Source organism: Muscardinus avellanarius, assembly GCF_963383645.1.
Source record: "Muscardinus avellanarius genome assembly, chromosome: 4".
Taxonomy (NCBI): Eukaryota; Metazoa; Chordata; class Mammalia; order Rodentia; family Gliridae; genus Muscardinus; species Muscardinus avellanarius.
Window position 1 is genome coordinate 151,098,646 of NC_137789.1, and position 26,371 is coordinate 151,125,016.

The 26,371-nt window shown below is 42.2% G+C and overlaps 1 protein-coding gene across 3 annotated transcripts in view; it reads left to right on the forward strand.

Moving 5' to 3' along the window:
* Window positions 1-219: 219 nt before the first annotated feature.
* The window catches only part of INPP5F (inositol polyphosphate-5-phosphatase F), a gene marked incomplete at both ends in the record, with an annotated part of 123,055 nt that continues 96,903 nt past the window's right edge, over window positions 220-26,371 (forward strand). For 2 of the 3 annotated variants that reach the window (XM_080694539.1, XM_080694540.1), the window contains one exon: window positions 220-316. In XM_080694539.1, coding sequence (XP_080550665.1) covers window positions 220-316 — 97 coding nt within the window. Of the gene's footprint in view, window positions 371-26,371 lie in introns of all 3 variants that reach the window. The other variant, XM_080694538.1, reaches the window with a different exon arrangement.

Consider the following 26,371-nt stretch of genomic DNA (forward strand, 5'->3'; position numbering starts at 1 on the left):
CGGCGCGGGGGAGAGGCCTCGGCGGCCGCGCCGGGGCGCGTTCTCCTCGGGCGGGTCGGCCCCGGGGCGCTCCTCCGCCTGCCGCCTGGCCGTCCCGGGCCCCGGCTGCTCCCTGAGGGCGGGCTCTGGCGGCCGCGCCGACGCGGACGCCCCGTGCGCTCCGCGGCCCGCCGCCAGGCCCGGGGCCGGGGCCGCCGCCTCCCTGGGCGCGGGGCCGGCATGGAGCTCTTCCAAGCCAAGGACCACTACATCCTGCAGCGGGGCGAGCGCGCGCTGTGGTGCAGCCGCCGCGACGGCGGCCTCCAGCTGCGACCCGGTGAGCGCGGGCGGCGGGCGGGCGGGCCGGAGACCCCGCAGCCCCGCGCGGGAAGTTGCGGGTCCCGGAGCTCAGCGGGACAGCCCCTTGGACGTCCCCGGGCTCTGGTCCCTTGTTCTCAAGCGTGGCTGGGCGATGGCTGCTGCCCAGGCGCCCGGCTTGGGGCACTGGCCTTTGGCCTTCCTATTACAGTTCCGCTGTAATGCGGTACAGAAAGTATGGTGGGCCCGGGTCTGGGTGTCCCGCCCGCCCCGGAGGAGGCCCAAGTCCTCAGCCATCCCAGAGCCTTGGGAAAACTTGTTTGCGGTGGGGGTCGAGGCGGCAGCCCCTGGCCTCAGCGCTGACAGTCCACTTTCCTCTCTCAGCGTCCGGTGGTCCTTCAGTTTAGTTTGCCAAGTTCTTTTTCTTAATTACTGAAGATCTTTTCACTCTAGGGAAAACCTTTTCACTTTAGAACTCCTCTTTAGAAAAAGAGTTCTTTAAAGAAGTAGCCACCACATTTGAAGTTCACCTGTAATTCTTGTATGCATCTAGGCAAAAGAATTACATAGTATGAGTTGGAAAAGTATGAGGGTCAAATGAGTCTTTCAGGTTAGCTTGTTATCGCCATTTATAGGATGGTTTCCTAGGACAAGCCCTTTAATAGATTCCCAATTCCATGACAGCCTTTCCCAGCAGGTGGTGACCTCATTTTTTTTTTTTTTTTTTTTTTGGTGGTGCTGGAATTTAACATAGGGACACTCTATCACTGAGCTACATTCCCAACCCTTTTATTTATTTTTTAAATTTTATTTATTTTTTATGAGACAGGGTTTCTCCACATTGGCCAGTCTGGCTTCAAACTTGAGATCGTCCTGCCTCAGCCTCCAACTTGCTAGGATTACAGGAGTGTGCCACCACACCTAGCTCCTCTTTCAGGTGTGGAGAAAGGTGTCCTAGAGAGTAGAGTTGGGAGACTGATACAAGGCAGTCTTCCAAGTTTTTTGTGATAGACACTTTTTTGGCAGGCCCCACTGCTTTCTTATGAACATCTGCTAGTTGCTTTAGTAGAGCAGTGAAGGACAACTTATTTTTTCTAAGTTCTGACTGTGTTATTTTCTTGCTATTATATTTTATTTCCTCCTTTCAGAATGAAGGAGAAACTCCTCCATCCACGTAAGATTCCTGATGATCTTGGGACACATGTTGTAGATGAGCTAATTTTGGCCAGTATCTTGTCATTTTCTTCCTTCTCTCTCTCTCCATCTCTTTCTTTTTGGTTCTGGATATTAGACTGGAGCATTCTACCTCTGAGTTACATGCCCAGCCTTTTTAAACATTTTTTCTTTTGAAACAGGACCTCCCTAAGTTGCTGAGGTTGGCCTAGAACTTGCAATTCTTCTGGCTCATCCTCCCAAGTACTAGGATTACAGCTGTGAGCCACCATGCCTAGCTATCATTGTCTTCTTTTTCCTGATTTGACCACTTACCTGCCTTCCTTCCTCCCTGCTTCATGGATCTCAGACCAGTTATAGTAGAATTTAATTGGCATAGAGCCCCTCAAATCTGGGCAAGGCTTCAATGCAGCCTGAATAAAGTAGATTGTAAAATTTCCAGGTTGTCAAAAGAACTAACTTCTTGTAGTTGAAGAGCTTGGACTCTTAGAGCCAAATAGAAATTGATAACATTGCCAACTCATCTGACAGGACAAACTTTTCAATGCCTTAGTTTACTTAGCTGCAAAGGGTAACCTGGGCCTAGATTTTGGATTAAATGATATGGTTTGGATTATTTATTTATCCAAAGTTCATATCAGAAGGAAATTTTTTTCTTTTTTTTGCGGGTCTGGGGATGGAACCTAGGGGCATTTGACCTCCGAGCTACACCCCCTGCCCTGTTTTTTATTCTTTATTTTGAAACTGGGTCTCACTGAGTTGCTGAGGGCCTCACTAAGTAGCTGAGGCTGTCTGCGAACTGCGATCCTCTAGGTCTCACCCTTCCGAATGCTGGGATTACAAGCGTGTGCCACCACGCCTGGCTGAAAATGTAAAACTTTTCCTTAGCAGAATAGCTGTAGCCTTTGCAATTAAGTTTATATAAGTTCTTAGAATATAGCCGACCACAGACTAAAGTAAAGCAAAAATCCAGAGGAAGGAAGAGGCCATTATGTTTTAGAAGTAATAACTTGTTTTGATCTCTAGATGTTTGTTATAACCAGTGAATTGGGAGCCCTGCACTTGTGGAATAGTTTATCCTGCACAGTACTGCAGTATTTACTCAAGATCCTAATTATGAGCTGGTCGTGGTGTCACACACTTGTAATCCATCTACATGAAAGGCTGAGAAGGGATGATCACAGGTTCACAGCCAGCCTCAGCTTCTTAGTGAGACCCTCTGCAACTTAGACCTTGTTTCAAAATAAAGAATAAAAAATAGAGCTGGTGTTGTAGCTCGGAGTAAGAATGCTCCTGGGTTCCATCCTCAGTAACACACACACACTCACACACACACACACACACACACGCAAAAATCCTAAGTACGACTATTTAGTAATGGTGTTTTAACTAAGTGGTTTTCAGATGTTTTTCTGTATGTGGGATTATTTAAAATTCTCTTTATTTTATTGGACTTTCCCCCCTCGGGTTTTATGGCCAGTTTTGCTATTTTTGAAGTGACAACATTTAAAAATCTTTGTTTTATTTTCCCTCTTGGTTACTCACCCATATAGATTACTGACAAAATCATTTTCTTGGTCAGTAATCTTGGTCTTTTTTTTTTCTTTCTACGATACTGGGGATGGAACCCAGGGGCATTCTACCTCTGAGTGATACTCCCACCAGCCCTTTTTTTTATTCTTTGTTTTGTTTTTGTGGTACTGGAGGTGGAACCCAGGGGCTTTTCTACCTCTGGGTTATACTCCGAGACCTATTTTATACTTTATTTGGAAACAGGGTCTAAGTTGCTGAGAGCCTCACTCAGTAGCTGAGGCTGGCTTTGAACCTGTGTGATCCTCCTATCTCAGCCTCGCAAGCGCTGGGATTACAAGCGTGCGCTACCACGCTGGGCCCTTATTCTTTATTTTGAAACAGGGTCTCACTGAGTTGCAAAGGGCCTCACTAAATAGCTGAGGCTGTCCTTAAACTGTGTTCCTCCTGTTTCAGCCTCCCAAATACTGGGATTATAAACTATGAGCCACCACACCCGGCATCTTGGTTTTATAATTCAGGGCGGTATTATAAGAGCAAAAAGCAGCTGGGCGTGGTGGCGCACGCTTGTAATCCCCGTGCTTGGGAAGTAGAGACAGGAGGATCGTGCAGGTTTGAAGACAGCCTTGCTGGCTTAAGAGACCCTGTTTCCAAATAAAAATATAAAAAATAGATCTGGGAGTGTAGCCCAGAGGTAGAAGGGTTTCCAGGAAACCCAGTACCACCAAAAAAAGAAAAAAGGCAGAAAGCTTGTGGGCACTGTAATTTTTACATGTGGCTATTGAACAACTGAAACAGAAGTTTCTTTGAGACATCAGAAAAATAACTCTTGATAATATTTAGGTTAAAAAGGACCATTTCTATAGCCTGCAGGGTTTGTTACTGTCCCTTTTCCTGCCTAGTTCTTGTAAGACCTGCCTAGTGTAAGACCCAGCTTCTGGTAGAGCGCTTGTCTAGCATGTGTGAGCCTTTGGGTCCATCCCTAGCACCCCTAATAAAAAGACCCAACTCCAGGGCCACCTTGTGCTCACCTCTTATCCCTGGGGCAGAATTATTTGCTACCTTTATTGTGTTTCCACATACTTCCTGTGTTTGGAACACACTTCCATTCTAGCCTCTCCTTACTGCATCATATAATAAGTTTCCCTACTTCCCCTGCCCCCTCAATATTGGGTATTGAACCTAGGAGCTCTGGCATGCTGGCGAGTGCTCTACCACTGAACAATATTCCCGGCTTTTTATTTTAAGGCAGGGTCTTTATAAGCTGACCAGTCTGGCCTCAAACTTCCCCTCCTGCCCAGCCTCCTGAGTAGTTGAGATTACAGCAGTGTGCCATCTTTCATAGAAACAAGTTTGCCTACTTCTTCAGTGATGGTATATTTCCTCAGGCAAGGGAAGTACGTTAGTCATTTTAGTGTCTCTGGGCTTTAGAGTGCATAGAACACAAAGCATTATTGGTTAAGTTGAGCTGAATTAAATTTAAGTCCAACTTTTCTCTCAGTTCTCTCATTGCCTTAAAAGTAAGATGCTGTAAGCCAGGCCTGGGGCATAAGCCTGTAATCTCAGTACTTTGAAGGCTAAGAAGGGAGGATTGCAGGTTCGAGGACAGTCTCAGCAAGTAGTGAGACTTTTGTCAACCTAACAAAACCCTGTTTCAAAAATAAATAATAGCTGGGCATGGTGGCGCACACTTGTAATCCCAGCATTTGGGAGGTTGAGACAGGAGGATGGTAGTTCCCGGATAGCCTCAACTATTTAGTGAGGCCCTTTTCAACTCAGTGAGACCCTGTTTCAAAAATAAAGGATAAAATTTAGGAGCTGGGCGTGGTGGCGCATGCTTATAATCCCCGCATTTAGGAGGCTGAGACAGGAGGATCACGCAGGTTCTAAACCAGCCTCAGCTACTGAGTGAGGCTCTCAGCAACTTAGACCCTGTTTCCAAATAAAGTATAAAATAGGTCTCATAGTATAGCCCGGAGGTAGAAAGCCTCTGGGTTCCACCCTCAGCACTGCAAAAAAAAAACAAAAACAAAAAAAAAAAAAACAAATAGGGCTAGGGGTGTAACTCGGAGGTAGAATGCCCCTGGGTTCCATCTCCAGTACCGCAAGGAAAAAAAAAAGTAATCGAACTGGGGGTCCAGCTTGAAGGTAGAATTTCCCTATATAAGTTCCAGTGCTTCCAAAACAAAAACCAGAGACTCATTAGGTTGCCGAGAGTCTTGCCATGTAGTAGCTGGTCTCAAACCTGTGATCTGTCTCAGCCTTCCGGTTACTGGGATTACAGGTGAGCTCCTACTTGCCTGGCTTAGCACCATCTTTTTGTCTTTTGGAACTGGGGATTGATTCTAGCAGCATTCTACTTTTGAGCTTTAAAGCCAATCTTTGGTATTTTTTAAATTTATTTTGAAACAGAGTCTCATTAAGTTACTGAGTCTGGTCTTAAGCCTGGGATCCTCCTGTCTCAGCCTCCCAAGTACTGGGATTACAGGTGTGTGCTACCATGCTCGGTTTAGCGTCATCTTTAAAAAATTATTTTGAGCTGGGTGTGATGGCCCAGGCTTGTAATCCCAGCATTTGGGAGGCTGAGACCCGAGGATGGCGGTTTGCGGACAGCCTCAGCTACTTAGTGAGGCCCTCTGCAACTTAGTGAGAATCTGTTTCAAAATAAAGAATAAAAAATAGGACAGGGGGTGTAGCTCGGAGGACAAATGCCCCTGGGTTCCATCCCCAGACCTGCAAAAAAAAAATATATATATATTTTGAGCCAGGCATGGTAGAACATTCCTATAATCCTAGTACTTTGGAGGCTAAGATGGGAGGATCACAAGTTTGCAGCCGGTCTCAGCAACTTTAGCCCTCTATAACTTAGTGAGATCTGATTTATTATTTTTTATTTATTTTTATTTTTTATTTTTTGTGGGTCTGGGGATGGAACCCAGGGGCATTCGATCTCTGAGCTATACCTCCTGTCCTATTTTTTATTCTTTATTTTGAAATTGGGTCTCACTGAGTTGCCGAGGGCCTCACTAAGTAGCTGAGGCTGTCCACGAACCACTATCCTCTGGTCTCAGCCTCCTGAATGCTGGGATTACAAGCGTGCACCACCATGCCTACTTATGAGATCTGATTTAAAGAAAAAAAAAAAAAAAACTAGGGGTGTAGCTCAAAGGCAGAATGCCTCTGTACCATAGAGTCCCTAATAACAAACACACACAAAAACACACAGTGGTAGTGTTTATTTTCTTCTTTAAAATTGTTTAAATTCTTCATATTTTTTCTTTTAGCTAAACAACTGAGTATTTTTATTTTTCTGGTATTTTTTTTTTAAAGGATAATGAGCACTCCGTATTTAGGCATAATACTGCTTTTTGATAGATGCTTATGTGTATTGAAAGGTAATAATAACCGGAGGAAAATATTTAGGTGGTTTTAATTTTTCCCAGTGTAAACATTCAATAGTTTTCTGAGAGTAGAATTTCATACTGAGAATAAGAATTGTAGTTTAAAGTTTAAAAACAAATATGAAACAATCCACTTTGGGGAAATGGTGATATGGTCCTATCTCTTCAGTCTTAAAATTGTTTCCACCAGCCTTGTGGCTGTGTCTGACATGACATTGTTATATAATTTACTGCTCTGGGTTGCCTCATTCTATTTTGAGACCGAGTGACCACGAAAAGATCTCAAAGCATCTGTCATTTATGAGCATATGAACTATATATAGAGACGCTCTAAATGATGGAAGCCAGTAGACATTTCATTTCTTTTTCTGAGGGGATCCTTGGCTATCACAATTCACAGAAACAATGTTTCCTGTTCTTCTTAGAGTTAAGTTTTGATTATGAGATTATTTTTTTACAGCATCATATGAAGTTAACTTTTTTGAGTAAGATATGATAGTTATAGGCCAGGGATGGTGGCATATGTCTGTAATCCCAGCTGCTCAGAGGCTGCAGCATGGGGATTGAAAGTTCCACGCCAGCCTGGGTAACAGCAAAATCCTGTCTCAAAAAAAAAAAAAAAAAAAAAAGGCCTGGGAATGTAGCTTGTTGGAGCACTTGCTTAGCATGTTCAAGACCCTGGGTTTAATTCTCAGCACGGAAAAAAAATAATTATTTTTGGAACTGAAATCCACATGGACTGTTTATCTTTTGAGGGATGTTTTATGAAATTGTAGTCAGTTTATTAGTTTATTTAGATTTATATCATTTGGTTTTACTTTTTAAAAAAGTTTTTGATCTTTACTTTTTTTGTGTGTGGTACTACGGATTGAACCAGGGGTATTCTACCTCTGACTTATGCCCCCAGCCCTATTTTATTTTTATTTTTGAAACAGAGTCACACTAGGTTGATGAGAATCTCACTACTGGCTGAAGCTATCCTTGCCTCCCAAGTACTGGGATTATAGGCATATACCTCCACACCTGGCTGATCTTTAACTTTTATTTTATTTTATTTTTTTGTGGGTTTGGGGATGGAACCCAGGGGCATTTGACCTCTGAGCTACACTCCTGCCCTATTTTTTATTCTTTATTTTGAGACAGGGTCTCATTAAGTTTCAGAGGGCCTAAGTACCTGAGGCTGTCCGCGGACCAAAATCCTCCAGTCTCAGCCTCTTGAATGCTGGGATTTTAAGAGTGTGCCACCATGCCCGGCTTGATCTTTAACCTTTTTTTTGTGTGTGTGTGTGTGGTACTGGGGATGGAACCCTTCTCGGGCTACACTCCCAGACCTATTTTATATTTTATTTGGAAACAAGAGTCTCTTAAGCCAGCGAGGCTGGCTTCAAACCTGCGTGATCCTCCTGTCTTCGCCTCCCAAGTACAGGGATTACAAGCGTGCGCCACCTCGCCCAGCAATCTTTAACTTTAAAAAAAAATCATGTTTGCTAAAAATTCACAGATTGACATAATAAAATGTATTATAGCATCTTAGTTTAGAAATTATTAAAAGTTTACAAAAAATTTAACCATTTTGTTATTATTGAATAATCAAGTTTTTTTTTTTTTTTTTTTTTTTTTTTTTTTTTGGTGGTACTGGGGTTCCTGGAAGCCCTTCTACCTCCGGGCTACACTCCCAGACCTATTTTTACATTTTTATTTGGAAACAGGGTCTCCTAAGCCAGCGTGCGGGGCTGGCTTCGAACCTGCGTGATCCTCCTGTCTCTGCCTCCCAAGCGCGGGGATACAAGCGTGCACCACCACGCCCGGCTTGAATAATCAAGTTTGATCGCAGTGTTTTTGGTTTTTAGTTTCTTTGAAGATTTACCAATTTTATGTCATTTACTACTTTTTAGACCATATTTTTTTATTTTTGTAGTACTGGGGATGGAACCCAGGGGCATTCTACCTCCAAGCTACATTCCCAGCCCTATTTTTTATTCTCTATTTTTTATTTTATTTGTGTTTTTTTGGTGGTACTAGGGATGGAACCCAGGGCCTTTCTAGCTCTGGGCTATACTCCCAGACCTATTTTTTAATATCTTATTTGGAAACAGGGTCTCACTAAGTTGTTGAGAGCCTCACTAAGTAGCCGAGGCTGGCTTCGAACTGGTGAGATCCTTCTGTCTCAGCCTCCCAAGCGTGCGCCACCATGCCTGGCTTATTCTTTATTTTGAAACAGGGTATCACTAAGTTGCAAAGGGCCTCACTAAGTAGCTGAGGCTTTCTGTGAACTGCCCATATTTTATATTTATTAGCAGGCTAGCAGTTGAGTTGAAAAAGTATACATTTATTTTTATATATATTTACTTTTTTTTGGCAGTACTGGGGATTGAACTCAGGGTTTTGCATTTGCTGGCAAGTGTTTGAGCCAGGGTCTTGCTAAATTGCCCAGATTGGTCTTGCAAGAACCTGTGATCCTCCTGTCTCAGCCTCCCTAGTAACTTGGATTAAAGATGTGTCCCACTATTCCCCACTGAACTTTACTTTCTGTTTTAAGATAGAAAAGACTTATCTTTGCAAAATTACCTACCACCTTTGGCTTACAAAAGAATATATATATATATATATATATATTTAAAAAATAAGATAAAATAGGGCTGGGGGTGTAGTTCAGAGGTAGAATGCCTTTGGGATGATCTATCCCCAGTAACACACACACACACACACACACACACACACACACACACACACACACACACACACGAGTCTTTGATAGAAAATATAGGGATAAGAGGGATGGCTCTTTATATGAAGTAAAGCCTGGGAGAGGAACTGACTGGGGGAAGAGGCAGTGAAAGCCCCTTCCTTACAGACATCAGGAGGGAGGGAGAGCAAAGCAGTCGTGTGTTTCTCGGGTTGGTAGGCTTGAGAGCAGGCCGGAGCCGGTATATTTTGGGGGCTGGGAGCAGGGGATGGCTAGAGGCATTTTCCATCTTTTCTAACGTCTTTTTCTCTACCTCCTCTGGACAGACCTCACAGTGTCCATACTTTCTCAGGTGACCAACAATTTTGGAATCAGGTTTTACAGATTGAGGGATGTTTTTATGCATATTCTATCATCTACATTGTCAACCATGATTAATATTAGCTAATAATAATAGTTTTTTTGTTGAACATTTTTCTGAACCAGAAAATTTTTAAGCCTTTTATATGTATTTCATCCTTACAGTGAAACTCAGTGTTTCATTACATTAACTTCTTTTTACATTTGAGGCAACTGAGGCACAGAGAAGTAATTTGTCCAAGTTCTGAGCATTAAGAGGAAGAACCAGAGCCGGGCGTTGTGGGCATGCTTGTAATCCCAGCGTTTGGGAGGCTGAGACCAGAGGATCGCTGTTCACGAACAGCCTCAGCTACTTAGTGAGGCCTCTGCATCCCGGTTTCAAAATAAAGAATAAAAAATAGGGCTGGGGGTGCAGCTCGGAGGTAGAATGCCTCTGGGTTCCATCTCCAGTACCACACACACACACACACACACAAAGGCGAAGAGGCAGCTTCTAACCCAGTATGTGGCTCCAAAGCCAAGTTTTTCTCATATTGACCTTCTTGACTACAAAGTTATAGGGTTAATACTTTTATGGGTAATAGCCAAAAGGTATCTTTAGTTGTCATAATCATTACAGTGTAACCTACATAATAAAATAGCCCCACAGATGTCATAGCCAGTACATAGAGGAAGGATCTATAAGGATGAAAACACTGATAAGGGACTGCCTGTTCTTTGACTGTATGTCTGTCCTGCTTCCTTTGCAAAATTAGTTTATATGGGTACAAGGAATGTTGTTATGTAATAGATCGACTAATAGTTTTTCCAGCTAGGGTCAGTTTATCAGGTTTCACTTCGTAGGTTTTTAGAACACCTGCAGCTTAGGAAGGGCATAGATATGGGTAGATCTTTTGAACAGAAATACTGATATGTACTGGATGTGAACTGTTTTCTCCAGTGATGAGCAACCTGAAGCCTTCAGTAGTCTAACTTTGCAGGAGTCCTAGATCCAGTTTCACAGGCAGCCTTTCGGAGCAAAATAGAGATGGAATGGAAAAGAAAAAGGCCTTTAGAGCAACCACCTTCAAAGATGGGAGGGACCTTTGTAGACTCCTGGGTTCCTAAATAACTTGGGTTCTGGCCAGACCCTGCCAGAGGCTGGCTTCGGAGGACAGTACCATCGAGCTCTTCTAGGGTACAGCATGCAGGTGCCAGAAACCAAGAGTGCTGCGACTGGTTTCGTGAGGGCCTGGCCTGGTTGGCACCGCTCCCCGGTGTCCAGCAAAGGGTTCCTCCTTGTCCCACATGCTCAGCTAGCACAGCCCTAGCATGGAGGACAAGGACACTCACCGCCAAGTGTCTAGCACCTGTTCCTCAGCAGGTCATTTGTAAAAATTGTATTGAATGAATTGAAATAATTCTAGCCCCTGATCAGGACCAGATCAGGATGATCCTTGATCTGCCCCGTATGGTTTGAGCAGAAAAGGGCTTCTTGGAAGGAGTAAATATTCTAGTCTGTAAGAACAAAAGACTAGAATACTGTGTCTTGTGCCGCCTAAAAATGCTGTGCTAATTTCTCATTGTCATTTTATTCAGTAAAGGGGGAATTGAGCTTTTAAGCCTGTGCAATTCAACAAATCTGTTTTTATTTTGAACAGAAATAGACATCTTTATCCCTTCCACCCTCTCAACTGGCCCTTCTGCCAAAAGTTGCTGCTGCTAATTTTGGTCCTTGTGATTTGTGATGGGAGAGGCTAATATTTGCACATAGATACTATACTGGAGAAATCAAACAGTTTAGCTGTGCTATTGATGGAGTACATTCTCAGAATCATAGTCTAACCTTGTTTTGGCATGGTTTTAAATGGGGATTTAAATGTGTTAGATCCTTACAAACTGTGTTACTATCTCTCTTTGTAAACTGTTAAATTCCTACTCAATTGTTTTAAACCATAACCTTTTAAAATCTATCCTGGCAAATACTGTGTGTGTGTGTGTGTGTGTGTGTGTGTGTGTGTGTGTGTGTGTGTATGTGTGTGGTGTACTGGGAATTGGATTTCAAAACAGTGTCTTTCTGAGTTGCTGAGAGTCTCAACTAAATTGCTGAGGTGTCTTTCTGTGTCAACCTTAGAAGTCCTGGGATTACAGACATATGCCATGTCCAGTTGGTAAATTCAATTTTGAGAGGTAACAGCAATGTCACAGAACCACTAAAAAATAGTTACTCATTAGCTGATCTAAATTGTAATCATTATGTGTCAACTGGCCTTAATTCAGCTGAGGACATTTGAATTGGATTATCTATAACAAAATAGGGAAAAATTCAAAGTTATCAATAGTTGTTGCTAATGTACTAAGTAAGAATGTTATTTTAAAAACGAGGATAAATACTGAACATTGAGCATTATAGTATTTACAATCCATATGGTAGTATCTTAACTAAACTTCATGCGTTGTTAGGATGACTCATTTTGTAGTTGTGTAGGACCCCTAAGGGGACTCCTTGCTTTCTTTGGTAAGGTTGGTTGAGTGAAATGCAGGTGGATTTTAGGTCAGTGTTCCTTGGTGGTTTTTCTTTTGTTACTTTATTTTAATTTCCATTTTTTTTTTTTCAGTGTTACCTTTACATTACTTTTTTTTTTTTTTTTTTTTTTGGTGGTACTGGGAATGGAACCCAGGGGCATTCTACCTCCAACCTAAACCTCCAGCCCTATTTTTTATTCTTTATTTTGAAACAGGGTCTCACTGAGTTGCAAAAGGCCTCACTAAGTAGCTGAGGCTGTTTGCAAACCACCTGTGATCCTCCTGAAATTTTGTGAAGGCTTTTATTCTTTCAACAAACATTGATTGGAGACCCATTAGGCACATACCAAAGTAAAAAGAGGGGTAAAACACTGTCGCTGCCATAGCAGAGAGTGGTCTACAGCATTGCACAGAGGCAGATACAGCACGGAACCGGTCTGTGGGACATTTGAACTGGGTTTTGAATTTTATTTACTTTTGGCAGTACTGGGGATTGAACTCAGGAGCATTCTACCTCTGAGCTACATCCCCAATCCTATTTTTTAATTTTTTATTATTTATTTATTTTGCTGGTACTGGGGGTAGAACCCAGGAGCTTTTCTATCTCTGGGCTCCCAGACTTATTTTTTATACTTTGGAAACAGGGTCTCACTAAGTTGCTGAGAGCCTCATTAAGTAGCTGAGGCTGGCTTCGAACTTGTGCTATCCTCCTGTCTCAGCCTCACAAGTGCTGGGATTACAAGCGTGTGCCACCACACCTGGCTTTTATTCTTTATTTTTAAAGGGGTTCTTTTTTTTTTGTCTTTTTTGGAACCGGGGATTGAACCCAGAGCACCACACCTGCAAAGCAGGCTCTTTGCCACTGAGCTACATCCCAGCCCTTATTCTTTATTTTGAAACAGGGTTTCACTAAGTTGTGGAGGGTCTCACAAGTTGCTGAGTCTGTCTATGAACCTGTGATACTTCCTTCTCAGCCTCCCAGTACTGGGATTACAAGTATATACCACCATGCTTGGCTTGGGTTTTGAATTTTGAAGTTTTGTGGTTTTTTTCTAAGATGGTGAAAAATCAATTTTCCTTCCTAATGGGAAAAAATATGTTCCTTGATTTGACTATAAAGTCCACACAGGGATAAGTGGTCTGTGATTATATTGCTTTAGCAATGGGAAAAGCCCTGGAAGACATTGGCCCAGTGTACTGGGGCTTTCATGAACCTTTTTTGTCTTACCAGAAGTAATGCCCTGTGTGTATAATACCTTCATTTGTAATTGAGTGAGTGAGTGAGTAAGAGAGATAAGGTTGAGACTCAGTAGTACCAACCTGACTCAGCTGTGAGATACAGTATAGTTTTTCCCTTTCCCCTCATATGGTTCTTGTTTGATCCGTAAATAGTTGTTTTTTTTTTTTGTTTTTTTTTTTTGGTGGTACTGGGGGTGGAACCTAGAGGCTTTCTACCTCTGGGCTATACTCCCAGACCTATTTTATATTTTATTTGGAAACAGGGTCTCACTAAATTGCCGAGAGCCTCACTAAGTAGCTGAGGCTGGCTCGAACCTGTGCGATCCTCCTGTCTCAGCCTCCCAAGCGCAGGGGTTACAAGCGTGCGCCACCACGCCCGGCTTATAGTTGTTCATTTGAGGCCAAGTAAAAGGGCAAAGCCTAGACCTAATGGTGCATTTATTTGAAGACAGAGTTTTTGTTGGTAAGGACCTTTGGTGGCGGAATGACTGTACAAGCAATCCAAATGAGAGAGCAAATTAGTTTTGAACAAAGTTTTCAGAAAAAGCTAGGCAATTAAACACCAGCTGGGAGAAAGGTTACATCTATTTAATGATGTAAGTGCTAATTTTATGCATTTCTGCTAATAGCTCTAAAATGAACTTTTTTAAAATGAGGAAAGGAAAATGCCAATTTTTAGCTTAACTGTGCTTTGATTTAGTTCTCAGAATCCTGTCTTTGAAAGTGATATCAAAGTACAGTTTTGGGGAGAACAAAGGGGAGAAGGGTATGTCCCAACACACTGCTATGTTTCCTGGGTGATATAAATTTATTACTGAAGGGTTTATCTTATCTTTTCAGGGTATTATGGTAATGACTTTGGAAAGTTGTAATTCAACCTGTACTTTCATTCCTTTATTCCCAAACCATGGCTTCTTTTTGGTACTAGGGATTGAACCCAGGGTCGTTCTATCTTCATGCTATATCCTTAACCCTATTTATTTATTTATTTATTTGATACTGAGGATTGAACCAGGGGCATTCTACCTCCAAGCAACACCCCCAGCCCTATTTTTTATTCTTTAGTTTGAAACAGGGTCTCACTAAGTTGAGGAGGGCCTCACTAAGTACCTGAGGCTGACTGCAAACCTAGGCTCCTCCTGTCTCACTCAGTCTCCCAAGTACCGGGATTACAAGTGTGCACCACCACTCCTGGCTTATTTTTTTTAGTTTTGAAACAATATCACTAGGTTGTTGAGGGCCTCACTTAAGTTGCTAAGGCTGTCCTTGAACCTGTGATCCTCTGGTCTCAGCTTCCCAAATACTGGGATTACAGGTGCATGCCCCCATGCGTGGCTAGATCCCTCTCTTAATAGAAGAGTCTAGAAATTCTTGAGTCCCTTTCCTAGGTGGCGTCCTTCATCTTTTAAGTATTCTTAGACTTACTTTTTGAAGTGTATTTCCTTCTGGTAGCTTTAAACCATCTTCTATGCCAACTCATTATGAGCTCTTGATATAATTTATGATATTTTACAACTTTAAACTCTTTCATTAATACATACCAGAGGCATCATCTTTGGATCAGGCTGATAGGATAGGAGCAAGCAACCAATACGGGTCCCCCAGTGTGCTATAATCACTTAAACCAGTAATCCTCAATCTGCTGATCATTAGGATCACCTAGGGGAGATTAAACAAAGACTTATTCCAGGGCTCCATGCTAACCGATGGAGGCCACCTCAGAGGCGGAGCCCAGGGTCAGTATTTCATAAAGCTCTAGATGATGGGATGAGCAGCCTGGATTGACAACCACTGGGCTCGGTCTCACACTGGGAAATCACCAGCTGCTAGAACTTCTGAATTGGATTAGTTCTCTAGCTGCATGCTGGAGAAATAATTACTGTTGGAGAGTTCAAGGAGATATGTTTTAAACTTTGCATTTAGAAGACGGCTCCTGCATCAAATTATTCGTTAACCTGTTTTCCTGCCTAATTAAGTTCTGAGAATTAAAGCATGGATGAGCTAACAATCAGAACTTTCAATTCCTCATTCTTAAATGATTTTCTTGTCTGTTTAACTATGGTGTTTGTCTTTTCAGAGCAATAATATCCTTTGTCTTTAGCAGGAAATGAAGGTTGGGTTGGTCTGATTATTTATGTATGCCCTGGCGCTTTTTTTTTTAAAGATACAGATGAACTCGCATATACATTTCAGCAGCAGCTATGTAAACCCGGGCTTGTTTTTGGGCAGAGGGAGTGCCTTCACTCTGGGAGCTTGGAATGAATGACTCACGCTCCCAGCAGGCACCCAGTAGTACTCACTTGTTGGTATGTATCAGGGAGATGGGGCATATGGTAACAGAAGTGTGCCCTGCCCATTGGACCTGAAATGAGAGTGGAGGTGCTGACCTGAGGGGTCCACTGTTTGGGCTTATTTCCAGTACCTACGATTTGTGGTGTATGTTCCCTTATTAATTTCACTTTATACTTTTGTGATTTGAAAGTAACTCTGTTCCTTACTAGAAGACTTTGATAATATTATTATTATTTTTTGTGGTACTGAGGGTGGAACTCAGGGGCTTTTCTACCTCCGACCTATACTCCCAGACCTATTTTATACTTTATTTGGAAACAGAGTCTCACTAAGTTGCTGAGACCCTCACTAAGTAGCTGAGGCTGGCTTTGAACCTGCGCCCTCCTGTCTCAGCCTCCCAAGTGCTGGGATTACAAGCATGTACCACCACGCCCAGCAATAATCTTAAATTTTTTTTTTTTTGGTTGTGGCAATGGAACCCAGGGGCATTCGACCTCTTAGTTATAATCCCTGCCCTAGTTTTTATTCTTCTTGAAACAGGTCTCACTGAGTTGCATAGGGCCTCACTAAGTAGCTGAGGCTGTCTGCGAACCACAATCTTTTGGTGTTAGCCTCCCGAATGCAGGGATTGCAAGCGTGCGTCACCACACCCGGCTGATAATCTTAAATTTTAAAACTTAACTGGTCAGTTTGAAATGTTTTCCTTTTGAATTTGTATGTCATATTAGTATATACCTGGTGAAGGAAAAAGGTTAGAAAATAGCACGTTGGGTAGAGCAGTTCAATTCTGTGGTTGTTTGTGGAAGGATGGTATAAGCACACTGATCACTTCCCCTTTCATTCTACAGTCTCTGTCCCCTTTGTGACCATTAATCTTGCTGACAGGTTGTCCACTGCTAAGTTCAGTTGCTCTGTATGCCTAGACTAATATCTGCATATGTCCTGTGTATAGATTGTGTTAATGCCAACTTTTTTTTCCCCCTTAGTGAAGAGTAACAGAGTAAAATAATTTTTTTTCATTCTTTATTTGGAAACGGTCTCACTCAGCTGTGGATGGCCTCACATTGTAGCTGAGGCTGGCTGTGAACCTGTGATTCTCCTGTGTCAGCCTCCCAAGTACTGGGATTACAAGTGTGCATCAGCATGCCTGGCTATAGAATCTATTTAAAATCTGTTTACAAATGCATGTAATCCACAGACTTGAAGTGTCTGTCGTGTGCCAGGCACTATACCAGGCAGGAAAGTCATAGCAGTTCAACAAGATTTACTGAGTCTTCCTTCTTGGGTCAGTAACAATGTCTGTTTTGTCATTGGTATGAAAAGTTTTGTGTACCTGCTAGTTTTAAGATAATTTAAGGTCATCCAGAATTTTTAACCAAGTCTTTTATTATGAAAATTGCATGGTTATTGTTTATTATATTTATGGAAAGATAAATGCATTTAGGTCTGGGGCTATAGCTCAGTGGGAGGACTTGTCTACCATGTTAAAGGACATGTTCTATCCTCAACACTGCTCAAAACCAACAACAAAACAAAACTCAAGATATTAGTGTTAGCTGGGCATGGTGGCACATGCTTGTAATCCCAGCATTTGGGAGGCTGAGACCGGAGGATCACAATTTGTGGCCAGCCTCAGCTACTTAGTGTGGCCCTTTGCAACTCATTGAGACCCTGTTTCAAAGTAAAGAATAAAACAATAGGGCTAGAGGGTTCAGAGGTAGAATGCCCCTGGGTTCCATCCCTAGTACTGAAAAAAGAAAAAATTAAAAAAGATATTAGTCTTAGTACAAATGGATGAAAATAATTGGTGGAGAAGCCCATTTTTACCCCTTACTTAATTTTATTCACTTAATTGTTGAATGAGTGCCTTTTAATTGTCACGCATTGTGATATGCCACAGAATTAAATAAACTGATAGAGGAGCTGAGACTCAGTAGTCTTTTACTTGGTTAGATGAAACTTTTTATATTTATTTTAACCATAAGTAGCAGATTTTGCCTTTTATTTACCTTCTGTTTGTTACACTGTTTCCCCCTCTCTGCTAGCTTTCCTTATTTTTCATTTAATAGCTCTAATTTGGCGGGTATCTTTCTGTTGCTGATTGATTTACACATTGTATTTATCTTTTTCTGTGGTTTCACCAAACTTAGGACCCAGTATTCATTTTCTTATATGTAATCGAAGTTACCAGTATCCGTGTTTTTCTGAAGAATACGTTTTCCTCTCTTTATACTCTGCTTCTTTTCGCTCTTGTTTTTGTTTTGGTCCCGGGGTAGAATCCAGTGATATTCTGCCTCTGAGCTCACCCTCAGCCCTTTTTACTTTTGGTTTTTGTGATAGGATCTGGCTGGTTGCTGAGGCCGACCTCAAACCTGTGATCGTCCTGTCTCAGCCTCCCCAGTACTGGGACTCCAGGCGTGAGCCACTGCGCCCTGCTCTGCCTCCTTAGACTCCCTTTCTCCCATGTGGAAAGTCTGGGAGGATGGCGGAAGCTGGCCGTTGTGCTTGGTTTGCCTTTTGGTCTGGACTTGGGTTGCTAGGACAGACTGGATGCCTAGGTAAACTGCATCGCAGCTGTGGCTTAATGGTTTATATTCTGAGGAAACAGAATTCCCGGGTATGTCTAGGCATTAAGACATTTCCATAAAATGTTTATCACTCCGAAAAAGCTTACAAGAATTATGACCCTACTATAAGGTTTAATAAGTAAAAAGCACATTGAAGTTGGGTTTTTTCTTTTACTGTGTGTGTGTGTGTGGGGGGGGTGCTGGGGATTGAACCCAGGGGCATTCTACATCCGAGCTACATGCCCAGCCTGATTTTTATTCTTTATTTTGAAAGAGGGTCTCACTATGTTGAGGAGGGTCTCACTAAGTAGCTGAGGCTGGCCGTGAACCTGGATCCTCTGGTCTCAGCCTCCCAAGTACTGGGATTGCAAGTGTATGCCACCATGCCTGGTTTACACTTTTTTTTTTTTTTAAAGCCACATATATACCCTTAAAATGAAAGTCTATGGGGGAATTATTGAGTGATAGGAACCTGAAGTTTTATTTTATTTTATTTTTTTGGTGGTACTGGGGAATGAACCCAGTGCATTCTACTGCTGAGCTATACCCACCCCCAACCCAATTTTATTTTTTTGTTTTGAAACAGGGTCTTGTTAGATTGCTAAGTCTCACTACTTGCTGAGATTGTCCTTGAACCTGTAATCCTTCTGTCTCAGTTTCCCAAGTACTAGGATTGCAGGCATGTGCTACCACGCTTGGCTGGCACCTGGAGTTTTAAACACATACACATTTCCCAACCTGAGCTGAAAGTTACTAGCATATATTATGACACGTGTGGAGTACTTGCACATAATTCATTTAATTCTCGTGAAAATCCTGATAGTCAGAATTCCCACTTAGAAAGAGGAATCTGAGGTTGGGAGGGTTCAGAGCCTACAGCAGAGCTAGCATCCTAGCGCAGGCTGTGTCCATGTCACAGCTGAGTGTTTTCATTCTGTCCAGCTTTTCAGTTCTAGAGGCTGCCCCAGGCCACCCTGGCACATTCATTTTTTTTTTTTTTCGGTACCTGATATGGAACCCAGGGGCACTGTACCTCCGAGCTACACCCCTAGTCCTAGTTTTTAGTCTTTATTTTTGAAACAGGGTCTCACTGAGTTGTGAAGGGCCTCGCTAAGTAGCTGAGGCTGTCCATGAACTGTGATCTCCTGGTCTCTGCCTCCCAAATGCTGGGATTACAAGCATGTGCTACCACGCCTGGCACCCTGGCACATTCTTATCTGTCATCTGGATCTCTGGATTCAAGCTTGCCCTCTCTTGTCCACCCTGTACACAATTATCCAAACTATCTCAAGTACAGATCAGCCCTACCTGTAGGAAGCAACTCGTGAGTTTGCCATTTGTTGTTTTGAGTTTGTTTCTATTTATTTTAGCTTTTCAGTTTCTTTTTTCCCCCCTCAGTACTGGGGATTGAACCCAGGGACATTCTACCTCTGAGCTGCATTCCCTGCTCTTTTTATTTGAAGCAATTCCTCAGCTATGTTGCTGACGGTCTCACTAAGCTGCTGAGGCTGTCCTTGAAACTGCGGTCATCCCGTCTCAGCCTCCCAAGCATTGGTATTACAGGTGTGTGCCACCATGGCTTCAGCCTCATTCTTACAACTCTCTATGTGTCATGGGCCAGTAGTACTAATGTGTAGAGTTTCTGTTGTATTTAATAGATAATTGAGTGTCTGTTGTGTGTAAGCAGCCAGCTGGAGGCAACAGCAGTTCTGGTTTGTTTCTTTTGAAAAATGGTAAAGGTCTTGGCCCTGGACAAGGATGGTCTCATCAGGGCACCAGGTATTGAGGCGCTAGAGAGAGTAGGACTTGGTGTGAGAGAGAAAGGCGTTCTGAATGCTTCCTAGATTCTGCCGTGGGGAGTTGGGATGTTGATGGTGAGCTGGAAGCCCCTTGGAAACATGGTAGTGTCGCACCAGGTAATATTTGGTAGGGAAATTTATGGTATTCGAGACGTGTTAGGGAGAGTAGTCCTGGAATGAGAGTGGGAAGTTGTGTTGTGATGTTACCAGGCTGGGTAGTGTTCAGCAGCACTGTCGGCCTTTATGTCTTTATCTCAAATAGACCAGGTGACCGCGATGTTCACCACTTTGCGTGGTGGATCCTTGCAGTCTGATTGCACGCAACTTATGTGACTTTGGTTGTCCCTCCTTTCATGTCGTAGGTCCATCCATTTTGGAGCCTACTGTGTACTGTGCCCTGGGAACATGAAGCTGAACACAGAACAGGTTTCAGCGAGCTTCCTGTTCTTGATGAGCTTCTGCGCAGTCAAGGAGACAGCCAAGTCAATAATTAGGTGCACTAAACTAAAAGGTGCTGAGAAGGAAGTTTTTACAGGGCTCAGAGGAGCCAAACCGAGAGCCTGGTCAGCTCGACTGGTAGGTGGAGGGGGATGTGACCAGGAAGACCAGTGGCCCTTGTTCCGAGGTTGGAATGAAGAACTGGCAGAATTGGGCGGGAGCAGTGTTCCACACCTAGCCTGGGCTTAGTCTGGATGCCTGAAGACCAGGATGCCGGTGTGGGGAGGTGGAGGAGGGTAGACAGGGCTAGGTCACACACGCATGTGGACTTTCAAGCCTTCCCAAGGAATTGGGACTTTATTCCCAAGGCTGTGGGGAGTAGGAGAAATAATGTGATCTGTTAGCAGTGCTCATGTTTATCCTTTTTTAATGCCAAATATACTTCACATATTAATATTAAACAAATTAGACTTGAGGGCAAAGGCTTACTTGAAACAAAGACAGTTATTAACATCCTGATACAAATTTTCAAGAGTGCTTTATCAGGAAGATATTCTAATCCTGAATCTTTGTATACTTAACAACTATATCTCAAAAGAAAATTAAGAAATTTAAAAAATTAAGAAAAATACAAAGTATGATATTTTAAAAAGTAAAACCTCAGCCAGGCATGGTGGCGCACGCTTGTAATCCCCACGCTTGGGAGGCTGAGACAGGAGGATTAGCGAGGCTCTCAGCAACTTAGTGAGACCCTGTTTACAAATAAAATATAAAATAGGTCTGGGAGTATAGCCCGGAGGTAGAAAGCCTCTGGATTCTACCCCCAGTACCACAAAAAAAAAAAAAAAAGTAAAACCACCATAAAGCTAATAGGTTAAACAGTCAAAAAAATTAGCAAATATTTAGAGGATTTGAACAAATAATTGACTAGGTAACTATAATGAATCTTCACCTACAGTTGCTTCATAGTGTTTTCACTTGTTTGAGTTCGATACTACAAAACACATTAATATCATGATCTGGTGAATAATACGTGTATGTATGTACAGACCAGAAACAAAAGTTACATGAATGCTGCTGCTGCTGAATGCTTTTTCTCTTTAGATGTGCACATTTTCAATATTCTGTTTTGTTGCTATTAATGCTTATTACAAAAAATTGATTTCATGGTATTTTTTATTTGCAGTACTACAGATTGAACCTAGGTATTTGTACATGGTAGGCAAGAGCACTATCTACCTTCCTACCCCTTTTTATTTTGAGACAGTCTTACTAAGTGGCCCAGGCTGGCCTTTCTCTTGCTTCAGCCTCCTGTGTAGTTGGGATTACAGGGGTGTGTGTTACGCCTGGCTTCATGATGCATTAATAAGTTGACTCCCCTTTTTCTTGAAAAGGCTGTTAAATATGTCTAGAGAGAGAAGCGTTCACAGATTGGCTTTCCGAATCGCCCCATACCAAGCTTCCAGTGTCCTGTTAACACTGTGTCCTTCCCGTTGCTAAAACAAAGAGGACTTTGACTTCAATTTTTACTGAGTCAAGACCATCTGATATGTTCATCTGCTTCTCTTCTGTTGCTAATTTTAGCACATCATCTTTTCTTCCAGACTTAGAGGGAAAAATAACATCTTCCTTCCATCCCAAGGTTAAAATTTGCACCTGTACTTTGGATTTCTTCATCTGATTTTTTCTTTAGTGTCTCCTCTTATCTTTTTTTTTTTTTAATTGCAGAACTGGGGATTGAACCCTGGGGCATTCTATCTCCCAAGCTACATCCCCAGCCCTATTTTTTTATTTTTTATTTTAAAAGTGTGTCTCACTGAGTTACGGAGGGCCTAAGTAGCTGAGGCTGTCCTCAAACCTGTGATCCTTCTGTCTCAGCCTCCCAAGTACTAGGATCACAAGTGTGTGCCACCATGCCCGGCTTCTTCTCTTCTTATATCTATCATTTCTTCTTCCCCAGTCTGTCATGCACTCAGTCTTAATGGTTTTTATTCTGGCATTTGTAGTCATTAGCTTACAACATATAGCCATCTTTATAGTTCTAGTTGTTTACTTTTTTTCTTTTGATACCGGGGATTGAAGACGAGGACATTCTACCTTTGAGCTACACACTCTGAGCACTTTTTATTTTTTCTTTACTTTAATTTTTTAATTTTTTTTTTTCGGGTCTGGAAATGGAACTCAGGGGATTCGACCTCCGAGCTACACCCCCTGCCCTGTTTTTTATTCTTTCTTATCCTTTTTTAATTTTTTATTTGGAAACAGGGTCTCTTAAGCCAGGACAGCTGGTTTCTAACCTGCGCCATCCTCCTGTCCCTGCCTCCCAAGCGCGGGGTTTACAAGTGTGCACCACCACGCCCGGTGTTTTTTATTCTTTATTTTGAAACAGGGTCTCACTAAGTTGCGGAGGGCCTCACTAAGTAACTGAGGCTGTCTGTGAACCGTGATCCTCCTGTCTCAGCCTCCCAAATGCTGGGATTATAAGCATGTGTCACCACGCCTGGTTATTTTTTTTATTTTGAAACAGGATCTTGCTAAGTTGCTGAGTGTCATCCTGAGTTTTACTTGAGGCTGGCCTTGAACCTATGATTTTCCTGTCTCTGCCTCCCAAGTGACTGGGATTGCAGGCATGTGCCCACACCAGCCTCCAGTTGTTTAAGTTAGAGTCTTTCTTCACTGGGTATGGGTTCACCAGGTTCAAGATGTCAAAGATGCAAGTTAGAAGATTTTCCTCTGCCTTTTCCAACTGATGTATACTATTCTTTCTGTCTTGCTTCATTTTTTTTCACCCATGTTCAACCTACCCAGGAGACAATAGTCGTTTCAGTGTTGTCTTTGATTTACTGTCTTCCTGGCCTTTTCCATTATCTTCTTTTGAGGGGTTTCATGTTAATCTTCTCCTGTGCATTCCACACCCATTGCCAGCACACATCCTGTTTGTCTTGACATTCCATGTCATTTCAAGCCAAGATTTTTACAGTAACCTCGGTGGGTTTTTCTACTCCTAATCTTCAGCTTCTTTCAAATAACATTTCGTTTTTTTTTTTTTTTTTTTTTAAACATCTGTGGTGCTGGGGATTGACCCCAGGGGCATTCTACCTCTGAGCTAAAGAACCCCAGCCCTATTTTTAATTCTTTATTTTGAAACAGCGTCTCACTAAGTTGCAAAAGGTCTCACTAAGTAGTTGAGACTGGCTGTGAACCCAGATCCTCCAGTCTTCAGCCTCCCAAGTACTGGAATTACAAGCATGTGCCACCACGCCAGGCTCCTCAAATACCATTTCTTGAAGCTTTTGTTCTTATTACATATACAAATATGTGTTCACTAGGTCATGATGTAAAAAGTATTTTTTGTGATGGACCTCAAACAATTAAAAGCACTATTTAGCTTTTGGGTGAGAGTTCATTATATCAACCAAGATATAATCCCTGACTGTAGTCTTGGTTTACTGGTGTCATTCTGTGCTTGCTGTAGTTTTCAGGAAGTGCAGGCTCATTACCTTTTATCAAGTTTCTCAAGAGTTTCCTTTTCCAGTCTTATGAATTAAGATTTTGACTGTATCAGCTGGTCTTCTGTTACCTAGATTGTTTCTACCTTTATTTCATATCATCTTAGTCTGATATAATGCCTGGTTCCTTGCAAGTATTTGATATGTGTTTCTCCAATGATGGGACAAATCCCAGAACCAATCTTTTAATTTCCTCTGAGTTATTTTTCTTGCTGCTTTCCTTATTATGCTTGCAGTTCTACTTCTGTATAACTGCTCTCCTTATTATGCGCAAAGTTCCACTTCTGTATAACTATTCCTGACTACATTAGCTCTAACTTTTTCTCCTGCTTCTGGTCCTAGGGTTCACTCTATGGACTCTTAAACCTGCAGGCTGCTTGTTGGAGGTTAGAGTGGCAGAGTTAGGGGATCTGGGGCTCTTTCCTTATCAGGAGCGTCTGGGTTGGCAAGCTTTGAGACTCTGCCTTCCTGATCTGGGGATTCTGGCTCGCTATTGGAATTAGAGTTAAATGTTTAAAAATTAACAGAGATAAAAGCAGTGAGCACTGCGGTTGCCGGTGTAGCTCAGTGGTAGAACACTTGCCCAGCACGCATGAAACCCTGGTTTCAGTCTCCGGGGGGAGCATATATTTTCACACACACATGAGATAAAAGCAGTAAATACTTTTTTGTGTGTATGAAGTACTGGGGATTGAACCCAGGGGCATTCTACCTCCAAGTTACACCCCAGCCCTATTTTATTCTTTATTTTGAAACAGGGTCTCACTAGGTTGTGAGGGACTCACAAATTTCTGAGGCTGGCTGTGAACCTGTGATCCTCCTGTCTCAGCCTGCGAAGTACTGGGATTAAAAGCCTACAAAATAGGGGAGGGGTGCAGCTCGGAGGTCAAATGCCCCTGGGTTCCATCCCCAGACCTGCAAAAAAAAAAAAAAAAAAAAAATATATATATATATATATATATATATATATATACACATATATATACATATATATAAATAAATAAGAAAATATATCAGTAATACTAGTACATGAACAGGAGATTTTTTTTGGCTGATTTAGTGAGTTCTCCAGTGGTACCCTTCATCAAGCTAGAAATAGGACAAAGAAAAAAGGCAGATGGATAGTTCTACTAACTGAACAGCTACTACTAAGTGCCCTCCAAATCTATTCTTTCTTTGTGGGGGTGCTGCAGATTGAACCCAGGGGTATTCTATCTCTGGGCTACATCCCCAGCCCTATTTTTTTTTCTTTATATTGAAGCAGGGTCTCACTGAGTTGCGAAGGACCTCACTAAGTAGCTGACGCTCTCCTTGAACCTCTATCCTCCAGTCTCAGCCTCCCTAATGCTGGGCTTACATGCGTGTGCCAAATCTCACTACTTGCAGAGGCTTTCCTCGAACCTGCGATCCTTCTCTCAGCCTCCCAAGTCCTGGGATTACAGGCATGCGTCACCATGCCCAGCTCTTTAGTTTTTATTTTGAAATAGGGTCTTACTAAGTAGCACAGGGCCTCCTTAGCTTGGTGAGACTGGTCATGACTCTGTGATTCTCCTGTGTCAGCCTTCCAAGTACTAGGATTACAGGCAAGTGCCACTATGCCTATTTTATTTTGGTGGTGTTAGGGATTGAACCAATGGTGGTTCTACCTCTAAACTACAGCCCTTCTAATTTTTGAAATAGGATCTCACTACATTACTGCACTTTGGACTTGAAGCTATGACCCTTTTGTCTCAGCTTCCCAGATACTGGGATTATAGCCATATACCCTTTTACTTTTTTTCCCCCTACGGTACTAGGGATGGAACCCAGGAGCATTCTACCTCCAAGCTACACCCCAGTCCTATTTTTTATTTTTTTATTTATATTTTGAATGAGGGTCTCACTGAGTTGTGAAGGGCCTCACTAAATAGCTGAGGCTGCCTGTGATCCACGATCCTTTGGTCTCCGCCTCCCAAATGCTGAGATTACAAGCGTGTACCACCATGCCTGGCTTCCTCTTACTTTTCTAACCATCCATTTACTCATCTGTAAAGTAGGATTTCTAAAACTCAGCTCAAAAGTTAACAGGTTTGGAAATGATAATATTTAAAATAATCTAAAAGTAAGTTTCTAATTTTACTTTATTTCTTAACAATGAAGTCAGGCTGGGCTACAGTGTAGCACAGTGGAAGGGCATTTGCCTAGTGTGCATAAAGCCCTGGGTTCAGAACCCAGTATCATACGAAAACAACAGAAAACTCAACAGAGTCAACTTTTTTTTGCCTCCCTTTGAATATATCATTATGAAGATATTTAAGATGATAGAATGCAAATGAATTTGGAGACTAAACTAACTTTAAGTGTATAATTATCCTGTGAGTTACAGATTTGGTATGTTTTACTAAAATAAAATTTAAATGGTAATAATTAAAATGCAATTTTAACTTTGCCAAGAGAAATATTGTGTTCATTCTTGTTGATCTTTTTTCAGCTGTTGAACTATAGGAGATGTCATGTTTATCACCATGTACATAAGTCTTTTGCAACCTGGCTTCCACAGGAGAATTGAGTCCTACTATCCTTAGGCATCCATTGT